Raw genomic sequence first — 19,507 nt, 5'->3', positions numbered from 1 at the left:
TAAAAATGCCATGCTTTTGTATGTCATGACTCTACATTAAGATTTTTTCACTCTAAAATGTTTAGAAAATCTTCCAAATTTGCTTTTGTGGATTTTAAAGAAGAGATTTTATGACTTTAAGTTAGAAAAGTTCTAACTTACTTTTTATTGCAACTGAAGTCTCCCTCCTTGCATTTTTTTCCTCGAGTTACTCCTGAAGGCGTTTGTCCTCTATGGTCCCAGTACACTGGTGATCTGAGCTGAAACTCTAACAGACAGAAGCTCCTGGAGCTTTGCATCGCTCCAGTTTGCCATCTCAGCTGATTCTGTTTACAAAAACTAAACTTATGCTAGTGTTTGCTTTCATCTTCAATAGTTGCCTGCAAGGATTCGGCGAACACTCGACACCTGATCATGATGATAATCTTCCTTCACATGTCTGGCATTGCAGCAATATTACTACCAAGCTTAGTGGAATGAAAGCTGTAAAATTGCTGCATTGCCATGCCGCCAACATAAACCACACCATGGCGTCAGTATTACGTTGATTTGCCATCACAGTGTCTTCTGAAAGCAACTTAAAAAAACAAGCTAGAGCTGGCTATGCCCACCCACCCATGCTGCTATGAGCTAAGAAGCTCAGATATCAAGGAGCTGAGAATAGAGCCACTGCTGCTCCAGCAGCAGCAACTATCTATTGCATGCAAGATGTGGGTCTACTCTAATTTACCCATTTGTGACATCACAAACAGGGCTTTTTGAAATGGCTCCTTTTAGGCATATCATTCCAAAAACCAAATGCCAACAGAAAATGGACAGATGTTTTTCCCATTTGGAGTATTTATAAAGAAAGAGTCCCAGACAGCAAAAAAGGATGTAAAAGGTGACTTTTGCATAATATATCCCCTTTAATCAGTAGCTGGCATAACCTGAGAAGTTACCGATTCTCCATTTTTCCTTGATTCGGTCTTATGTCTTTAGAAAAAAAAAAACATTCTACAATCACGAGAAGACAAAATGTTATTTTCACTGAAAACGTGTTTTATTTTCTTAACAGTGAGCAAGAAAAAAAACCTCAAAAGGATACATTTGAATCGGTCGTTTTGGCATCAAACCCCATGAAACGAAGCAGGCACAGAGCCTTTGACAGTACTGGAGAGGCCGTAGCACACACACTGCACCAAGTAAGCATTTCAAAACTGTCATTAACCTCAATTACTTCAAAATACTTCAGGAAGTCTTGCTTAGTTGTGACACAGCAGGTAATGTCTGTGTGTGTTTAGGGTGACATGCAGGCTGATTTAAAAAAACAGAAAACACTAGAAGAAAAACTCTGATTTTGATCTCTAGTTGGTTTCGTTCTTTTATTATTTTAAATCCGTTAGCTGCTGGAACCTTCATAAATCCACCTCGGAGCTTTTCTTCCCTTTCTTGTTTCCCTGTTGAGCAGGAGAAAAAAAACCAAAGATTTAGTTTTTTTCAACATTTCAGCTCTAAAATAAACCCCGCTAAATGAGCACGAGGGAATATTTAAACACATACTTGATGTTTGGGTTGGTCGGACTGCAGCCCTTTAACTTTAGACCTTTCTTGTTCAAGAGCAGCATGTAATAACGTCACCTGGAGAAAAGCACCAGTCCGTTATTCTTGAGAACAAACACAACCGGGATCTTGTGTCCGAGTTGCACACCTGTGATGATAATTCTTCTTTGATGTGCAGAAGTTCCTCCACCTGTAGAAGAATCTCTGCTTTGTCTTTCACTGCACAGTGATGTGATGAAAACATTAAACATCAGACTGAACATTTGGAAGCTGCAGAAGGAGGAAACAAACCCAAAGCTCCACTCACTCTCTCCTTGTTGGAGCATCTTAAGGAGCTGAGAGTTTCTTGCTTTCACCTCTTTGTATTTCACCTGCAGAGACCGGATTACACGCGCTAATGAATCTAAAGAAAGATTTAAAGTTGACTCGGTGGTGGAGATTTAACTCGTTCTAAAAACCGACGGCTGCTCCTGACCTCCCACTGTGAGATGGTCTTCTTCAGCTGATGGATCTCCTGATCCTTCTTCTCCAGCTCGTACTTCAGCTGCTCCGCCCGGGGATCCTAACGGGACGATTTGGCAGAATCAGCAACTGAAGAGACTCTCAACTTTAAGATTTTGTTAAAAACAAAGACGTGTGGACGAGTGTTTGGTGCACTCACCGGTTCATGTTCTGTGGACGTGTTGATTTCCTGTCCCTGACTGTTGACATACTGCTCACGTCTTTTCTCCCTTTGGATGATACGACTTACATCATCTTCTAGTTTGTTAAAAAAACGCTCCTCTTGTCCTGTTCCTAAAGCTACGTTTGCCACTCCGGGGTCCTGGAGAGGAAAATGGTGGACATTGCAAATCAAAGTGTGTGTCTATGTGGTTCTTGTATGGATTATTTAAAAAAACTAAGTATGAATTCCCTGCAAAAACATGTTACTAGAGTCTTGAATCTGTTGCTCACCTCTTTTTCTTGTTTTCTACTGAAATGTTCTGCAAAGAAAAGAAAAATCAGACATCAGAAAAAATAATTACACGCGCTTTTAAGAGAAAACTAAACTAGAAACACAAATACTTTGCAGGTGTCTCTCACCAGAACCGCTTTCAGCTTGAAAATCCTGCAGAGAAACCGTCTTTTTGTCCTTTGCCTGTTGGTGTTTCTTCTTGTCCTTCTTCCCAACACTTTCTTTTGCTCCTCGTGATTTTGGTGAAGAGGTGTTGCTCTGCAGGGATGAGAATGCATGGTTTCAACTCGTGCAGTTCATTCACCAGCACTGAGCCGGAGGATCCACTTGGTTGTCCGTCCAGATACTGGACGATCCTCAACCCGGCCTAAGACCGTTATGGCGCCTTTACGTCTCTGTCGGCCCGTTCTAGCCCTGCTAGGGTCACTGTTGTCCGAGCTCAACTGACCTTTTTTTTCCCAGAGCTGCTCCCTGCCAGTCAGCTTGGTGCTGAGCCGACCCAACACACCCACTATGGACTGATTGACCGGCTGAAGTTCATGCCTACTTACTAGTGGGAACCTCTGATTGGCTGTTAGAATCAGCCAGCGGCGGGCTTTCGCTTGCTCGATTCAATATCAGACTGGATGCAGTGGGGTAAACATCTTCTCTGACTGTAGCTCAGACTGGCCGCTGCAGCCACGACAGAGCAAGACAGATGTCTGCTGTGAGCGTTCTTGGATGGGTGAGGAGCCCACAGCAGCCTCGCTGCTCAGTGAGAGAGCAGGAAGCTGTGTGCTTCATGTCAGTGGGTCTCCAAAAACAACACTGCTCACATCTGCTTTTTGTTTTTACTAATTTGTGGCGCTTAGGAAGGACACCACAGACTTCTCCGCACCTCCTTCGCCCCGCCCACAGGCTCAGAGTCATCCACGTTCCTGCGAAGAAAACCTGGCTGCACGGGGGTTGGCTGATCCAACCAAGACCAGCCCGAGCCGACCAAGGTGTAGAAGTGGCTTTAGTGGTGCCGAATGCAGCTCCATGACAATCAGGCGGCAACTGAAACTGAAGGGCTTCAAAAGCCCCGTCTCCTTGAACGCCACAGAACTGACTGAACTTTGCAACATGGGACAATGAAGAAATGTAACCTTGATGGTCTTGGTGGTTTCCAACGTTCCAAGCATGACATGTAGACCCCACCTGGGTTTTAAACAGGACAACGCTACTATCATACTTTGGGACCATCCTGCGTGTTCCCCAGAACACTAAATTCAACCGAGAACCTTTGGGGATGGATAGCAAGGAAAGTTTACTAAACAAGACAACTGTTCCAGACAGTAGAGGCCTTTCGTGCGTCCATCTGTTCCCGCTCACCTCTTGGAAACGCCCATATCAACCATGCTGCAACAAATTTTTGAATTGATCAACAACAGTGGAACTACTCATCATTACTGAGTTTATGTTCGGGACTCGATTTCTGCTTTGTCTGGGTTTGTTTGGAGGTGTGGTCTTACACTTTAACAAGCTGTAAAAAAAAAAAAAAAAAAAAAAAAAAAGACTTTCAGTTTCGGTGTTGTTTCAAAAAAAAAAAAAAAACTCAGAAATAATTTAGTCTCACTCCCATTTTTTTCTTGCTACATGTTGAAGTTCTATTTGGAGTCTTGTTAAGATCTAACCATGCTAAATATGTTTTGTAGCTATTTTTCAAGTAGTCTTAAAGGGAATTTACAGACTTTTGAATTTTTATGCTCGCGATTGCCCCCTCAGGCCAAAAGTGTAACGGCAGCTTCAATAGTAGTCTCGTGCACGAGGCGCGCATGCTGTACGTGCACACTCCTTAACGAAAATAACAGCTGAGACAGTCCCGTGTGTGTGTGTGTGTGTGTGTGTGTGTGTGGCCCGGAGGACAGAGGACAGGAGAACACACAGCTAATTAATTAAATAATTTGGTTCTGTACCTTTCTCTTCAGCACAGCCGACAAAGGTTTATGATGGGTCAGTCCTCCTGCATGCTCAGATCATTCCCTTCCCTTGCTTGAAAAATTGTTCCAAAATGAAAGTTGAACCCACATCTTTGAACCCACATCTTTTTTATCTTTCAATTCAATGCCGTTCGGCGAGTCAAATAAAAATTTGGGCATCTTACTATAAAAAAATATACCATTAATGTAAAAAAGAAACTCTAAATGAACTGTGTACACACCCAGAATCAAACCCAGGTCTTCTGCATGGGAGTCAGACATCTTACAAGGTGAGAAACACTCTAGTGACATTCACAGTATCTGTAACTTTTATATCCTTGATGACAGCCGAAACAACGTCAATCCAAAGAACGGTTCGAAGCGAAAATGGCTATTTTGTTGCTAATTTACAGGAAATATCTAGAAGAAAGTTCTACAGAAAGTAGCTAAGGGTCCTCAGAAATGTAGCTAGCTTTGTCACTAGGCCTTAGGAACAGCGACAAAGTCGCTGAATTGGAACTACCTCTCTCTCTGCTGCTAAAGCTACGGATAGCAAACGCTACGGGCTATGCCTGAGCGTGAACGCGCATGAAGCAGCCTGCTCGACCCGAGCAGCTGTCTTTTTCTGTGATTTTACAGAAAAACAGGCAATCTCAGTAAAAATGCCAGGGCTCATTCTACAGGACCAGGGCATTGCAGGAGAATGTATGAAGAAATTTATTATTTCTATACATGTTTTGGCTGTCAAACTTCCATAATGCCCCTTTAAACTTTTGATCGAGACTGTATTTTTGACTTTTGCTATGAAAACTGTTGAGCAGCAACTTTTAGGCATAGCCACCAATCAGTTTCTCCACAGACAGGAAGAGATGTAAACGTATTCAGATCTATAAGCAGAATCTTAGAATGATTAATAGTATTTTAAAAAAAGTACCTGTTTCTGTTGTTCATACTCTAGTTTACTTAGAATCAAAGCCTTTTCCAAATCTGCCTCATATAGTTCTGTGGTTATCTGCAGAGAAAAAGAAAATGATCCCTTTAAACAACAAAACATCAGCACTCTCAAACTGCTCATCTTGTAATCATCTCTACTGCTGATCAACTTGACTCTACAGATGTACACCCCAGCTGTATGTGGTCTAACCTGTTCATCTCGTTGTTTCCACTGCTGCCAGCCCTCTGACGGTACACTGTGGTCCCCCGGTGCCGGGTTCAGCAGTTCACTGGCGATTCCTGACAGAGACATGGACGGTGGCGGGGCGCAGGACTTCTGAGGAATCTTCCTGAAGGCAAGATTACGCAACTGATGGGAAGACAGATGAACATAACCCATATCGTTTAGCTATAAACTGATGCTTGACTGTGCAACTCTAAAGAATAAGTGACTGATGCTGGTTAGAAGGAACATGTTTGATTTGATCAGCTGCAAAACAGTGATTGTTGTGGAAATTGTTACTTTTATTTGATCTAAGTTCTCATCTTTGTTTTCATTTAGCATCAAAATGAAAATAAGAGGTGACTTCTCATAATTATAAGTACAGGCTATAAATCCCTGTAAACACCAACCAAATCTTGGATAAATACCAAATTTGACATGGCCTTTTTGCTACCAAGTCATCTGATTAATTACTTAAGATCAGCCTACCTCCTGTGCTCGCCAATAACAGCTGGCTCTTTGACCTTCAGGTCTGGCTTCTGGATGTTTTTAAAGATTTTCATGCAAATGTTAAACAGATTTTTACTACCATCCTTGTTTCTGGAAGGAGCTTCAGAGATGCTGAAAGAATAAAACTTGCAAACTTGTGTTTAGTTGTGTGTTTGAAGTTGATTCACCGTCATTTTCAGTATTTCTCCACTGGCTTAGATGGTAATCTTTAAACAGACAAGACTCTAAAATTACACAATAAAATGTCTGTTTAAAATGATTTACTTTCATGCATCCGAAGGTGTTTGCAGTTTCAGTTTCACTGAAATGAAACAAAGGGAAACATAATCCAGCAGACGATTTTCCAGGCTTCCTCAGTGACTCGCCTCATTTGCCTCAGTCTGCTGCTGCTCCTTCTTCTTCTTCTTCTTGTCTTTTTTCTTCTCGTTGCTCTGAGCAGGTTTCCCCCCGGATGCTCCTGTTTTTCCCTGCCGGGCCTTACCGGAGGACTCTTTTACAGCTTTGGCATTGGACTTCCCCGGTTCTGAGGTGTCAGAGTCCGAATCAGAGTCTATCTGGAGCAGAGCAAACCGGGAAGCAGTGGTGGGAACGGTGATCATTGCAGACGATGCCATGACAGCGAGAACTAGAAACAAACAAATAAATTACATGTATTAGCATAAATTCAAGCAGATAATCGAGCAAGATAGTAGTTCGGAAACCCCTTTAAACAGAAAAATCGGCAGATCTCAATTAGCTGCTTTGTTTTAAGCAATAACGGTGCAGCGAAGTCTGGCGTGCTAATTTCTGCCCACTCTGTTAACAGGCTGCTGCTGGAGATTAGCGTTTTATAGCAGCGGAATAACCGAGCTAGCATCGCTTTGTTAGCTTATTAACAAGTACTAAAGTTTTTATCTATGCCAGACGACACAACCCTCACCAGCTAAAGTGGAGCTTTTGTCTCTGTTGCGCTCGGTGGCTTGAGATGAATAGATACTCGTTACAACAAACGTTTAAGAGAACACTTTCACCTGTTCGCGAAGGAAGTGTGGTTTACAGCAGAAAGCTATCACTCTATCTCACTACGGAAGCCCGCAGGTACAAAAAGGTTCAAATTGCGATTTCATCTGTTGCTAGCGATGGTTGCTAGTCCTTTTCAGCTAGTCGTTAACTAAATATGTGTGGCTTCTTAAATTTGTTCTATAGTTGAACAATGGTTTTATTTTAATAGTCCATTACCACAGCCGTACATCATTATTTTAAAAAAGTAAGTATTTAAATAAGTTAAACCCATCTAAATCACTGTGAACCACTCATTTTTTAATTAGGCCTGAACACAAATTGCGAGGCTGCCAACTCAAAATGAGCATGAGACACACGCATTTGAGTCGATTGTTTTCTTCACACTTCTCACGCGCACCTTCAATTTCTCAAGCTGAAAATTCTGTAAGTGAGCTATGTGAGCTACACGTTGCATATCACGCCATCCAGTGGCGAAAGATTGAACTACACCCTGGTTCTGTTAACGATGGGTACTTGGCGCCGTCCAGTGGAGAAGAGTTGGAACTACATTTTAGTTCTGAATATTTGGGCCTCCCTATCCCAACAAAGCTAAAAAAAAAAGTGATCTTTTTTTTCCCTCTTGGGATTATTAATCCGTACATTACTTTATTTCTATTTATAGAATGTACTGTATTCAACAAAGCACAAAGGGGCCTTTGCATCATCCTAATAATAAACATGTCTAAAACTGGACCGTCTCTGCCAGACCAGTTGCGTCATCTTGGCCAGACCTAATGCTCTTCGGAATGCCCCCTCGGTACCCACCCTCCCAAAAAAAAAAAAAAAAAAAAAAAAAAAAAAAAAAAAAAAACCTAACATCTCACTCTTAGATTTTGCACAAAATTGAATACACATAGTAAAAAAGGGAAAATAATTTTAATAGATGCAGATTGTGCCAATCATAGTGAAAAAATATACAAAGACAAGTTTAAAAATATAACAATAAATAAACAATATCAGAAAAGTTTTGTTTATTAAAGCAATTTCATAACACCAAAAACACTAGAAATGTTCATTACACTTTAAAAGTAAATTTAAAGCATTCTACTGAATAAGAGCTTTAGATTTAAGAGTTAAAAAAAACTTGCAAGAACAAAACATAATGTGTGGTACCATACAGTCTTTGGAGTAACAAGTGCAAATAAGATCTACCATAGCATGTGAAGTTTAACTTCATTAATAAAACCAAACAAAAAGACAAAACACACCAAACTGTGTTAGCTGCATCCCTTAATGTTTTTCCTATTAAACAAGTCAAATCAGAGCATCAGCAAGAATTTCACAATGACAACAAACTTTCTTCTATTTAATTTAACGATCACTTATTTTGACATACTGAACTGACAAATGTCTCATTTGTTTAGCTTTAGCATATGTTGCGATCTTACATAAAATTATTTATTCCAATTCTCTAATGGCAAAATCTAGTATCTAGTATGTAAGCCTTGAAGCACATCAGTTAGCAAAACAAAGTCACATGTCAGTATTTTTGGACTTCAATTGAATCCTCCATCATTGACACTGTGCTACAATCAACTACAGATTGCTGCCCCCTACTGGCAGAACCAAAGACCTGCATTTCAGCTGGAGAAATCTGTGTGGGCTCTCTGCGGCTCAACCTGACAGGTGTCACCTCCAAAGACTCTTCTGATTGACCTCTTGAACTTCTCAGGAGGGATTGTGTAAACGTCTGATTATGTTCATTTATTTTTGACCTTTGGAGCACTCGGTCAACAGAAGAATCCCGGTGCGCTCTTGCATCAGCTTGCTCAGGATATATTTTTGTGTACGAGGTTGCAATGCATGCAGTTTTTTTCATCTCCTCAGAAAGAGCTTGGGATTTATTTACACTGACGTGTATCTGCCTGTTGTGCATTTGTCTGTGCTCTTGTGTGTGTGAGGAATGATTTTCAGGGTGTAAGGCATCACCGAGGACCTCTTTAAGCTTCTTCTTGAGCTGCCGACTGGTGCTCTTGTAGAAAAACAGCTCTTTCTCCAGATACTGCAGTCTGTCTTGTAATGCCTGTTGGGGTTCTCCAGAAACACCTTCTAAATGCACACACACAACATCAGTCACCTTAAGCATCAACAACAGGCCTGAATCTAAATATTTATGTCCATTATCCTCACCTCTGAGCTTCTGCAGCAGTAGCTGAATGTTGTTTTGGTGGTCTCTGTGTTGCTGAGTGATCCTGCGGTCTGCATCTAGGCTCAAACGCTGTATGGTTGCCTCCATTTCCCTTAGAGTCATTTCTTGCTCTCGAGCATGAAGCTCCAGCTCATCACATCGCAAACGCAATTGGCGCTCTGCCTCTCTGAGACAAACAACCTGCACAAGGCAGGAGGAAAACATTACATCATCACAAAGACTGGGGGAAAATGGACCCAACAGAGAGTAACGCTGACATAAATATTTAAATCACGTTATCTTGCCTTGTTGAAATATTTGACCAGGAGCTTCAGAGCCTCAGGTGGGGACAGCTTCTTCACCTTCCTGTAAATGTCACAGTGTTGGGCGGGCTCAGTGCTCTGTGACTGATGCAGAAATGAGTCGCCATCCAACAAACGCTGCTTCTTGTCCTCGATAGACTGGTTTTTAAAGTCAAGGGCTGCATCCAGAGCCTCGATGGCTTCCTCCAGCTGCAGAAGGGAGTGCTCTTCCTGTAGAAGCACAGGTGTGAACTTAATTAATGAATGCCAAAAACCTGTGCAGACATATGATGTGCACATTACACACTGTTGTGAATTATTATAGGGGGGGGGGGGGGGGTTAAATTAACGCTAGTAACAAATAGAAACGACTTATGTCAGTTCATGGAAATGTTGAATTTGAATGTTCACCAAGGACATATTATTTAATCTGATTATTATTTAGTGATATGAGACAGTATTTTCTGATTTGAAATTAGTTAAGAGGTTCAGTATTGCGTAACCTTTAAAAACGTCATTACCCATGAGACTAAGGCCTAGTCCACACGTAGCCGGGTTTTTTTAAAACGAATATCCGCCCCTCCAAAAACTTGCATCCACACCACCTCGTTTAAAATAAACAACTCTGTCCACACGTACCCGGATAAATACGTTGTTAAGGACATGCCAGACCTGTAGGCGGCAGTACTTCCCCCGTTCTTAACCTCGTCCTTCGTCTGTGGTCTTCCGCAAGGAGCAGTAATTCCGCTTGCAAAAACAAACAAGCAAAAACCGCTTGGACAATTGATAAAGCGAGCGCAGCTCTGAGGGCATCCATGCTGTCGGCTAGTGTAAACACAGGTCGCACACGTGATGTCAGCATGTTTTTGTCGCGGAAAGTGACGTTGCGGACCTGAAAACTCCGGTTTTGTCTGTCCACACGCAGACACCCAAAACGGAGAAAACGCAGATCTTCACTTTGGCCGGAGTTTTTAAAAAGATCCGTTTTCGTGTACGTTTTGGCAGATCCCCGGCTACGTGTGGACAGGGCCTTAGAGTGTTTCCCAGAAGGCTTAGCAAGAAAACGAGGATGTGAGTAAAAACTGGCGCTAAGTGCAGACATGTGATTTTGCTGTAAGGTGTTCTAATTCACTAAAGTTTGAGTTCAACTGCAAGACAAGGTCTCGCCTCATTACACACGATGTCTTAAAGAGCAAGTCACCCCCAAATAAACATTTTTTTGCTGATAAACTAAATAAACTAGTGTCTAATCGTGCTGCAGACACGTGTCGTCAATAATTTGGCACTTCAGTGCATCTTAGTTAAAATTTAAATATTCTGCCTAAACTGGCAGTGTTGTGCCGTTGTCAGGTAAAAACTCTGCACTGTATTTGAATTTAAATCTGCCACCACTATTGGCTAAGAGGTATGCTATGATGTAAACTGGTACATTATGATGTCACAATGTTGTCGTGAGCCTGAGTGTGTGTGTATTTGTTAGCGGCTCCGCCCCCTCGGTCTGCCAGGCAACAGCATGTGTTGCATTTTTCAAACTTGAAGTGAGAGTGGAGTTAGACTCTGGTAGGGGGTGACTTGCTCTTTAACTCCTCTCACCTCTGCAGTGAGCACTCGGTTGTCCCTCAGCTGGGCATCCAGAGTGTCTCTTTTCATCTTAAGCAGATCTCTCTCTTCCTCCAGTTCCTCTCTGGTAACCCCCTCAGCCTTCTCCACACCACTGCTGCTCTGCAGCCGCTCCTCCACAGACTCCAGCTGCATCGACACACGCACCAAATCTCGACTCAAAGCCTACAAAACAATAAATTTAAAAGAATTTTTTTCACTTTTACGAACAGAGGTCTCCTTTATTTTCATCGCTGCATTAGAGCTTGGCTCGCTGCAATGGCTGACCTGACTGGATTGTAGCTTTTTGACCTCGAGTTTGTTTTTCTGTTGTAGACAAGCCTCCCTGTGCAGGAGCACCTCCTCTCTTCTCCTGAACTCCTCCTGCAGCTGCTGCAGCTTCACTCTCCTTTGAAGAACATGTTCTTCCTCTTCATCCAGCCAACTTCTGTCACTCAGCTATGACGAGAGCATGAATGTTAAACAGACAAAAACAAGGATGAAGAACAGGAATGATAGAGATGACGGTACATTAGAGAGAAGATGGAGAGAACAAAGAAAAAACTGCTAAAAAACATCAGGAACACTAAAAAATAATAACTTTTCTTTGACTTTACCATTCTGTCTGACTTTTCCAGATGATTTTCACTTTGTTCCTGTAAATAAAAACAAACCATTTACTAATGCTGTGAAGATGAGTTTCTATTAGTTAGAATGTATGCAGATTTAGGAATAGATGGTTTGCCATCAATGTTCTCACTCCCTGTAAAAATTCTGCTGATTTTCTTACAGAGGACTTTATTTATTTCCTTAAATTTGGTAAATTCAATCAAGTCTTTTAAGTATTTAATACATATGTTTTTATTCACTGTACAGCCTTTTTCCTTTATTCTTCTTTGATCCTGGTGTGAATCTGATTGTTTATGTTTATTTATTTGGCAGAGGATTTTATCCAAAGCAGGCTGCGCAGTGCTTCGAGCTGTTGCCTTGCAGAAAGAAGGTCCTGGGTTCGCTTACCGGCCTGGGATCTTTCTGCATGGAGTTTGCATGTTCTCCCTGTGGATGTGTGGGTTCTCTCCGGGTCCTCCGGCTTCCTCCCACAGTCCAAAAACATGACTGTTAGGTTAATTGGTCTGTCTAATTTGTCCTTAGGTGTGTGTGTGCATGATTGTTTGTCCTGTGTGTCTCTGAGTTGCCCTGCAATGGACTGGCTCTCTGTCCAGGGTGTACCCCGCCTGATTGCTCATTGACCGCTGGAGATAGCCCCCCCAGCGACCCTGCGTGGACAAAGCGGGTTCAGAAAATGGATGGATGGATGGATTTTATCCAAAGCGACGTACAATTGTTAACCTATAGGGCATGCTGTGATCTGTGGGGGAAACCGGAGTACCCGCAGAAAACCCACGCATGCATGGGGAGAACACGCAACTCCACGCAGAAAGGCTGCAGCCGAGTTTCGAACCTGCAACCTTGTTGCTGCGAGGCAACAGTGCTAACCACTGCGCCACCATGCAGCCCGTTGCTGCTAAGATGTCCCCACTCAAGGACAATAAAGGGACTTTCTATATAGATCTTTGATTAGTAAATGTAAAACATCAGAACATTAAAACATTTTCAATTAAACTTCAAGTAAAATATACCAACAACAACATCCAAAAACACTAAGGTCCGGCTCAAAAAAGCTCACAATTTTACATCAAACTAAAGTGAAGTTTAAGCTCATTTAATGTGTTAAAACTGACCCCGTTTTTTTCCATGCTGTCACCGGTTTCCTTCAGCTGCCTCCGTAGCTGCGCTCTCTGCAGCCTCATGTGCTGCAAGCTGCGGTACGCCTCCGCTCGGACCTGCTGGCTCTGCATGGAAAGTGGTGCCAGAACGTTCACCTGTCCTCCATCATTAGAGTCATAGCCAAGTCCGTCCACTGCACGCGTTTCTTTGTCTGTCAAACAAAAACACTCATGTAAAGATGCAATTATTGGACGGTGAAAGTATTAAAAATGTTTAAGCAACAACAGAAAACAAGTGAGCACAAACACAAATAGGGACGCACCAGTTCTGTCCAGGTCTTTGATGAGCTGCTCCTTCAGGCGCATGTTGACCGTCAGCTCATGGATCCGTCTTTCAGTGATGCTGGTTCTCACTCCCTTCTTCATTAGGCTCTGATTAGGCGGGGGTTTTATGGTGCCTGATAAAAAACAGATCATTTAAAAAAAAGATCTGGACACAAAATACCTCCTTTATCAGAAAAGATTTCAAACATGAAGAAAAATCAGGCAAAAAATGAAAGAATGTCAAATGAAATACGTGTAAACATTACCTGTGGGCTGCGGGGAGCGCTCCAACGCCACGCTACCGTACGCCGTTTGACCGGGTGTCGCGCTTTCCTCCTTCAGTGGTAGCTTCCCCTGTCGGCTTGTCCATGTTCGGTTTAAAGAACGTCTGCAGTAAGGTCACAGCATTAAAGCTTGATGGTGCCTGCTCTGCGGTGCATAATATCCAATACCATTAGTTTTGTCGGGTTAGGCTTGTCTGGTGATCACCGACACGTTACAGGTAGATGAATTATTTTTGTCGTACAGGAGGCGAAAGATAAGAATGGATGGAGGAAAAGATAAGAGTGTAATATTAAAAAATAAACAAATAAAAAACACTCCAAAAGGAAGGAGGCAAGTTTGTGCAGCCACCAATCAGAGAGCGTGATTGAGGAAGAGGAGGAAAGCAGGGGATCAATTTGAAACTGTTTCACAAAATATTCCGATAAAGATGGCCAAACTTAGGAGGCATCTTCAGCATGATGCACTTTGCTAAAGAAGCAGCTGGTCAACACATTTTCGTCGTCGTCTTCCTCCGCTTATCCGGGTCCGGGTCGTGGGGGCAGCATCCCAACTAGGGAGCTCCAGACCGTCCTCTCCCCGGCCACCTCCACCAGCTCCTCCGGCAGGACCCCAAGGCGTTCCCGGACCAGATTGGAGATGTAACCTCTCCAACGTGTCCTGGGTCGACCCGGGGGCCTCCTGCCGGCAGGACATGCCCGAAACACCTCCCCGGGGAGGCGTCCAGGAGGCATCCTGACCAGATGCCCAAACCACCTCAACTGACTCCTTTCGATCCGGAGGAGCAGCGGTTCTACTCCGAGTCCCTCCCGAATGTCCGAGCTCCTCACCCTATCTCTAAGGCTGAGCCCGGCCACCCTACGGAGGAAACTCATTTCGGCCGCTTGTATCCGCGATCTCGTTCTTTCGGTCATTACCCAAAGCTCATGACCATAGGTGAGGATTGGGACGTAGATCGACCGGTAAATCGAGAGCCTGGCTTTCTGGCTCAGCTCCCTCTTCACCACGACAGATCGGCTCAGCGTCCGCATCACTGCAGACGCCGAACCAATCCGCCTGTCGATCTCCCGATCCCTCCTACCCTCACTCGTGAACAAGACCCCGAGATACTTTAACTCCTCCACTTGAGGTAGAACACATTTTCTCACCTAAATTTTGTTTCCCTCATAGAACCGTTCTCCTCCTCCTGGCTTGTTTCTTTGCTTGCTGCCTGTTGGTTAGTGCACAGACAGCAGACCTCCTCCTTCTCCTCAATCTCAGCCAGCAGGAGGTGACCACGCATCCTAAAAGCTGCCATCACCCTCTCCAGAGAGTAGGTCGGTGGACTAGAATGAATCTGCAAACACAAGATTTTTAAGGAGGATTCACACACATATATGGAATTATATCCACGCTAAAAGTCGACTTACAGGTAAAGCTACATGTAGTATTGCATACCTTCCTGGAAGTCCTGTGCACACAGCTGTTCCTGATCAACGGGACGCTGTGAGGCCTCTTGTAGAAATACCCAGAAGTGCTCGCTTCCACCGTTGCTCCTGAGATCGTCCCATGAAAGGTCATGAGGGCGCTGCGGAGGCGATCAATCAGAATCTGCTGATTCACCAGCTGTTCTGCCTGAAACACACACACACACACACAAATACATTCACACAGATTTAAAGGACATAAAAAACCAGAAGACACCAGTTGTTGTTCTCCTTACCTGTATTTGAGAACGCCCCTTTTCTGCCGCTAAATCTAACAGCTGGCTTCTTTTCTCTTCCAGAAGTTTTTCCACTTCTTTGTGTTTCCGTTGCACCTCTGCATCTTTGTCCTGCAGCATTAGCTCTTTCACACGGAGATCATCCTAACGTTACGACCAAAACAGAGAAAACCGTAACCAAAGTGAACTGATTATTATGAACGCACAGCTGTGCACAGAAAGTTTGAATATTTATATTTTTGACCAGTTTTAATCAAATTCAATAATAATTTTTCACCTGGCACTTGTGGAGTTCTTCTCTTAGCTTTCCAAGCATTAAACTTTGAGCTTGGTCTCTGCACTCCTCAGAATACTGTTTGTCATTCTTTAGATGTGAGTGACTCACAGCGGTCAGTCTGTCCTGCCAGTCTCGCAGTCTCTGTTTGAAGAAACAACTTGGAGATGGACCAGAAATATCTTCAAGCAGGGCTGAAGCTTCCTGTGCCAAGAGGCAGTACTGCCACGCCGTTTTTTGGTTCATCTTCTGATCTGGTTCGGAGACCCTGATCTGACTGGACCGTGTAATAGTGCCCCCCTCTTCCCCTCTGCTGTCTGTCTTCTCTCTTTCTATCTCAATGTCCTTCTCTTTCTCTTTCAGAAGTTCTCTCAACGTCTTCACCTCATACTCCAGTTCCTCCAGTCGAGTGTCAGTGGGATTCCAGTTGTTGGGGAGGGACGTGGCCTCTGTTTGGGCGAATGCGGCTCCCGGACAGTTACGAATGCAACGAGCCTTGGTTGCAAACTGGAGGACATTAAGAGTTTCCGTGACAACAAGGTGGGAGGGGCTTACACAAGCCACCATCAGTGTGTGAGTGTTGCCTCCCAGAGAGTCCCGAAGGAGACGAGTGATCTTGGCATCACGGTACGGTATATGTGCATTGCTGCATCTGTTACCGTGACGATTACGGCTCTGGTCGGAGAGGGCTCGGATAACGTTGCCAAGCGCCAACAGGCCCGTGTTGATGTGAGCAGACTCTTTGAGTCGTGATCCTGCGTTTCCAGTTTTTCCAGCACGCTCTGAGCCTGCTAGGTCAACCAGACAAAGTTTGGAAGTGCGGATAGACTTTAAAGAGGGGTTCTTGTTGTTGTGGCAACAGATGTTGACCTGGAGGGTGAGGACAGCATGAGAACGACTGGAATGCTCATTCATTCCTGTAACACCAGTGTGACGTAAGGCATTTCCCATCTCTAGGACGCTGAGCAGTTCCTCTGCTGAGGTGATGACGATCTCTCTGACTCCCACGACCACTGAAAACACACAACTATACTTAATCAACTACCATTAATATTTTCAGTTTGATGTAATGAGTGTTACATGTAAATATAGAAGCATGCCAGGTCCCCATTATGTAATAACTTTGAGGTGTGACTGTTTCTTTACCCGTGTTTCCCCTCTCGTCCTCTCTGATGTGAAGCTCTTTCTGAACGGTTTGGAGCTCCAACAGATCTCGTAGTTCCTCTCTATAGAGCTCCATGTATGAGACCCTCACAGTGGCATCCGCACCATCACTGCTCTTTCTCCTCTCTAGCAACAGGAACATATCCTGGGCCACACGCTCAATTATTCCTCCCTCTTCTTCTGAAAAACAACGTTTTTAATAAACTATCAGAAGTATTTTATTACATCAGAACTGTCCCAGCTTACCTTGGTCGACCCCTCCCAGAGTGTAGGTCTTCCCAGACCCCGTTTGTCCGTAACAGAAGACGGTTGCGTTGTAGCCATCAAGCAGGGACTCGACCAGGGGCAGCACGCCGGACTGGTACACCTCATCCTGGCTGGCTGTCGGTCCGAACGCGTGGTCGAAGGAGAAGAGGCGGTCCGAGCCGAGCACCACCTGTGCGGAGTTGGGCACCACCCGCACACACACCTCATGCTGCTGGAGGACTTCTTTGGCTAGCAAGGGACGGATGCGGACCGCCACCCGAACACAAACGTCACCCATGAGGCCCGAATGGGCCAACGCTCGCGCAGGTGTTTCACGAGTTTGTCCTCAGCGTCTTCATGAGATGTGGCGAAACTGCTTTTCAGTTTTAAGTAGTTTTACGCGATATTTAACCAATGTTACCGGTGTCTCCAGTGTTTTATCTGTCGTAGTTGTAGGTAACTTCATCCTATCACGTTTGTTGTCGCTTTGTGGTTGCCCTGGAAACCGGAAGGTCCTGCCTTTCTCGCCTCTGACTGGCTAGGAGAGCTCTTGTATGATTGGCTAATAACGTTCAAAATCCCACCCGGGAACATGAATAATCAATCGAAATAAGTTATACCGTAAATCCTCTAATAAAGGCCCGGGCCTGTATTTTACTCAAGCTCATCAAGCCCTGGGCCTTTATTGGAAGGAGGGCCAGAATTAGAGGCAGGTCTCAATTTCTATTTGAGCAAAATGAACTAATGGTTCGCTGGAGTTTTTGACAATTAAAATTGCGCCCACATTTTCAAAGTTAAACACATTTCTTTTAACAACAGTAGTTTCTGCTTCTGCCCTCTCCCCCTCCCCCTGCGCAGCTGCCGCAAACTCACTGATGCGCCTGCAGCCTCTCGGAGTTCCTGCTGCTCTAAACATTAAAATAATTATTTCATTTTCTGTTCCTCACTTCTGATTACCTTCAATGGTGTCTGTTAGTTGCAACCACCAGGTACAAAAACTAACTTGTTTTTATTTGACTATTTTTCTGTCCTGTTTATTATTTTCCTGCATCTCCTCTCAATCCTAAAGAAAAACTGCTACCTGGGTTCATATATATTCACCTTATGAGTTACCTTTGAACTGCAGTTCTAAAAGATCTACCGACCGCAAAAACAGCTGAGTGCACGCTGCTCGCCGGCCACATCAGTTAGGTGCGTCACCGAGGACAAAACAGGTGATGCGCCCCGCTCCACAGCAGCGAAAAGCATCAGGCACAAATAAAAGAATAAAAGACAGAAAACATGAAAGGAAATGAGCCGACATGAACGATCGCGTGTTAAATTGGTTTTTGAGGTGGCGACACCTGATTTGATAATGTTACTGTGGCCGTGCTCAGGACGCAGATGTCTGGAGCGCGTCAACAATCAGAGCTTTGCATGCGCAAGCTGGTTAAGGTTAGGATGGGGGTAAGGGGAAGGTTAAATTGCAAGAGGGTAAACGTCACAATTTGGTTAAATGTCGCGTTTTATGGCGGGTGTCAGTACCAACGCTCTGGCATAGCACGTTGCCTCCCGACGCGCAGGAGCTTGTCACCTGCTGACAGCAGGCTGATATCTTTTCTGTGGACTGCATCTTGCCGGTCATTATCACGTGACAGCGACTAGTCGATGACAGGCATAAAAGGTCACTATAGAGCAGTGAAGTCGACTAGTGACTAGTTCATACAACCCCTGCTACTGCTCCCCAGAGTGTTCTGCAGCATAATCAGCACGTTCTCTTTGAACTTGATATCAAATTTTCACCTCCTCTTCGTCTCCACACGGTTAGTTACCCTCGCGGTCTATCACTGGCAAATCAAAAGTGAGACGGATGACACAACCCCCCCCCCCCCCCCCACACACACACACACACACACACACTTGCTTGTTACCACATTCCACCCGGCCACAATAAAAAAAGACGGCCATTATTCACCTCCGCCGACTCCGGCCAAAATGTGATACCCGGCAGTTAATTGAGTACAGGCCAATATTAGAGGGTTTACGGTATTCAAATATGTAAGCCTGTGTGTCCAACAGTGTGTGCTGTCAGATAGATTTATATCCAAGTTCAAAATTTCTTAGCATGTTTAGATCAGCCGCAGCTGTTTCAGGAAGATGTGTGATCAAATCGTGTAATAGCCTTTGGTTAAACCCAAACCTGACTTACTTCTGTTTGCTCTCAAGCACTGAAGTTATTTTATTAAAGCAGATCACATAGAATACACACTTGGGCATTAGCTGGGTGTAAGGTCCACGAGTTACAATAAAACTGCACTATTTATGCTCAGATGTGAGAGGCAGGTCAGTTCCTTTTAACGAATGGTAATTAGTGGAAAGTAGATCCCCATCCCACTTGGCTTTTAATTGGAGGTCAGCTAAACTAAATATTTGAAACAGAGAGAACCAAGTATGAAAAGGGATGACAAATGTATTGACCAATGTACACTACAGTGGAGTAACACTAACAACAACCTTTAACAATTAGGCTCCAAGTTTTCCCAACCAGCAAACAGGCTTAGAACAGCAGGACAATAAACATAACAGCCTACACAGACTTCTTTAAGGCATAATTAACACATGGGACTGTGCTATCATCGTCCCTTGCTGCCCTACAT

General features: G+C 43.9%; 2 protein-coding genes across 5 annotated transcripts; both read right to left on the bottom strand.

The window, feature by feature from the left end:
* Positions 1-999: 999 nt before the first annotated feature.
* gkap1 (G kinase anchoring protein 1) lies at positions 1,000-7,477 on the bottom strand. Of its 2 annotated transcripts, none has more exons than XM_015972768.3 (12): positions 7,002-7,477; positions 6,448-6,707; positions 5,561-5,719; positions 5,351-5,428; positions 2,605-2,734; positions 2,476-2,504; positions 2,183-2,344; positions 1,997-2,083; positions 1,829-1,892; positions 1,670-1,740; positions 1,522-1,599; positions 1,000-1,418 (listed from the first exon to the last, which is right to left on the bottom strand). In XM_015972768.3, the coding sequence occupies exons 2-12, from the start codon at positions 6,694-6,696 to the stop codon at positions 1,377-1,379; spliced, it is 1,149 nt and encodes a 382-aa protein (XP_015828254.1). In that variant the 5' UTR covers positions 6,697-6,707; positions 7,002-7,477; the 3' UTR covers positions 1,000-1,376. The 2 variants fall into 2 exon arrangements, with proteins under 2 accessions (XP_015828254.1, XP_015828253.1); XM_015972767.3 differs by having other exon boundaries at positions 7,093-7,477.
* Positions 7,478-7,980: 503 nt separating this feature from the next.
* Positions 7,981-18,734, bottom strand: LOC107394039 (kinesin-like protein KIF27). 3 transcript variants are annotated; one of them, XM_015972764.3, is made up of 15 exons: positions 16,872-18,734; positions 16,608-16,805; positions 15,465-16,474; positions 15,188-15,331; positions 14,923-15,099; positions 14,634-14,821; positions 13,470-13,591; positions 13,203-13,337; positions 12,895-13,091; positions 11,770-11,808; positions 11,441-11,611; positions 11,147-11,338; positions 9,557-9,784; positions 9,254-9,452; positions 7,981-9,172 (listed from the first exon to the last, which is right to left on the bottom strand). In XM_015972764.3, the coding sequence occupies exons 1-15, from the start codon at positions 17,167-17,169 to the stop codon at positions 8,604-8,606; spliced, it is 3,867 nt and encodes a 1,288-aa protein (XP_015828250.3). In that variant the 5' UTR covers positions 17,170-18,734; the 3' UTR covers positions 7,981-8,603. The 3 variants fall into 3 exon arrangements, with proteins under 3 accessions (XP_015828250.3, XP_015828252.3, XP_015828251.3); XM_015972766.3 differs by having other exon boundaries at positions 7,981-9,169; XM_015972765.3 differs by having other exon boundaries at positions 16,608-16,802.
* Between the last annotated feature and the right edge of the window lie 773 nt (positions 18,735-19,507).

Source organism: Nothobranchius furzeri, chromosome 17, assembly GCF_043380555.1.
Source record: "Nothobranchius furzeri strain GRZ-AD chromosome 17, NfurGRZ-RIMD1, whole genome shotgun sequence".
NCBI classification, from domain to species: domain Eukaryota; kingdom Metazoa; phylum Chordata; class Actinopteri; order Cyprinodontiformes; family Nothobranchiidae; genus Nothobranchius; species Nothobranchius furzeri.
Note: the sequence above shows the minus strand (reverse complement) of the source record. Positions and strands in the feature narration are given on the sequence as shown.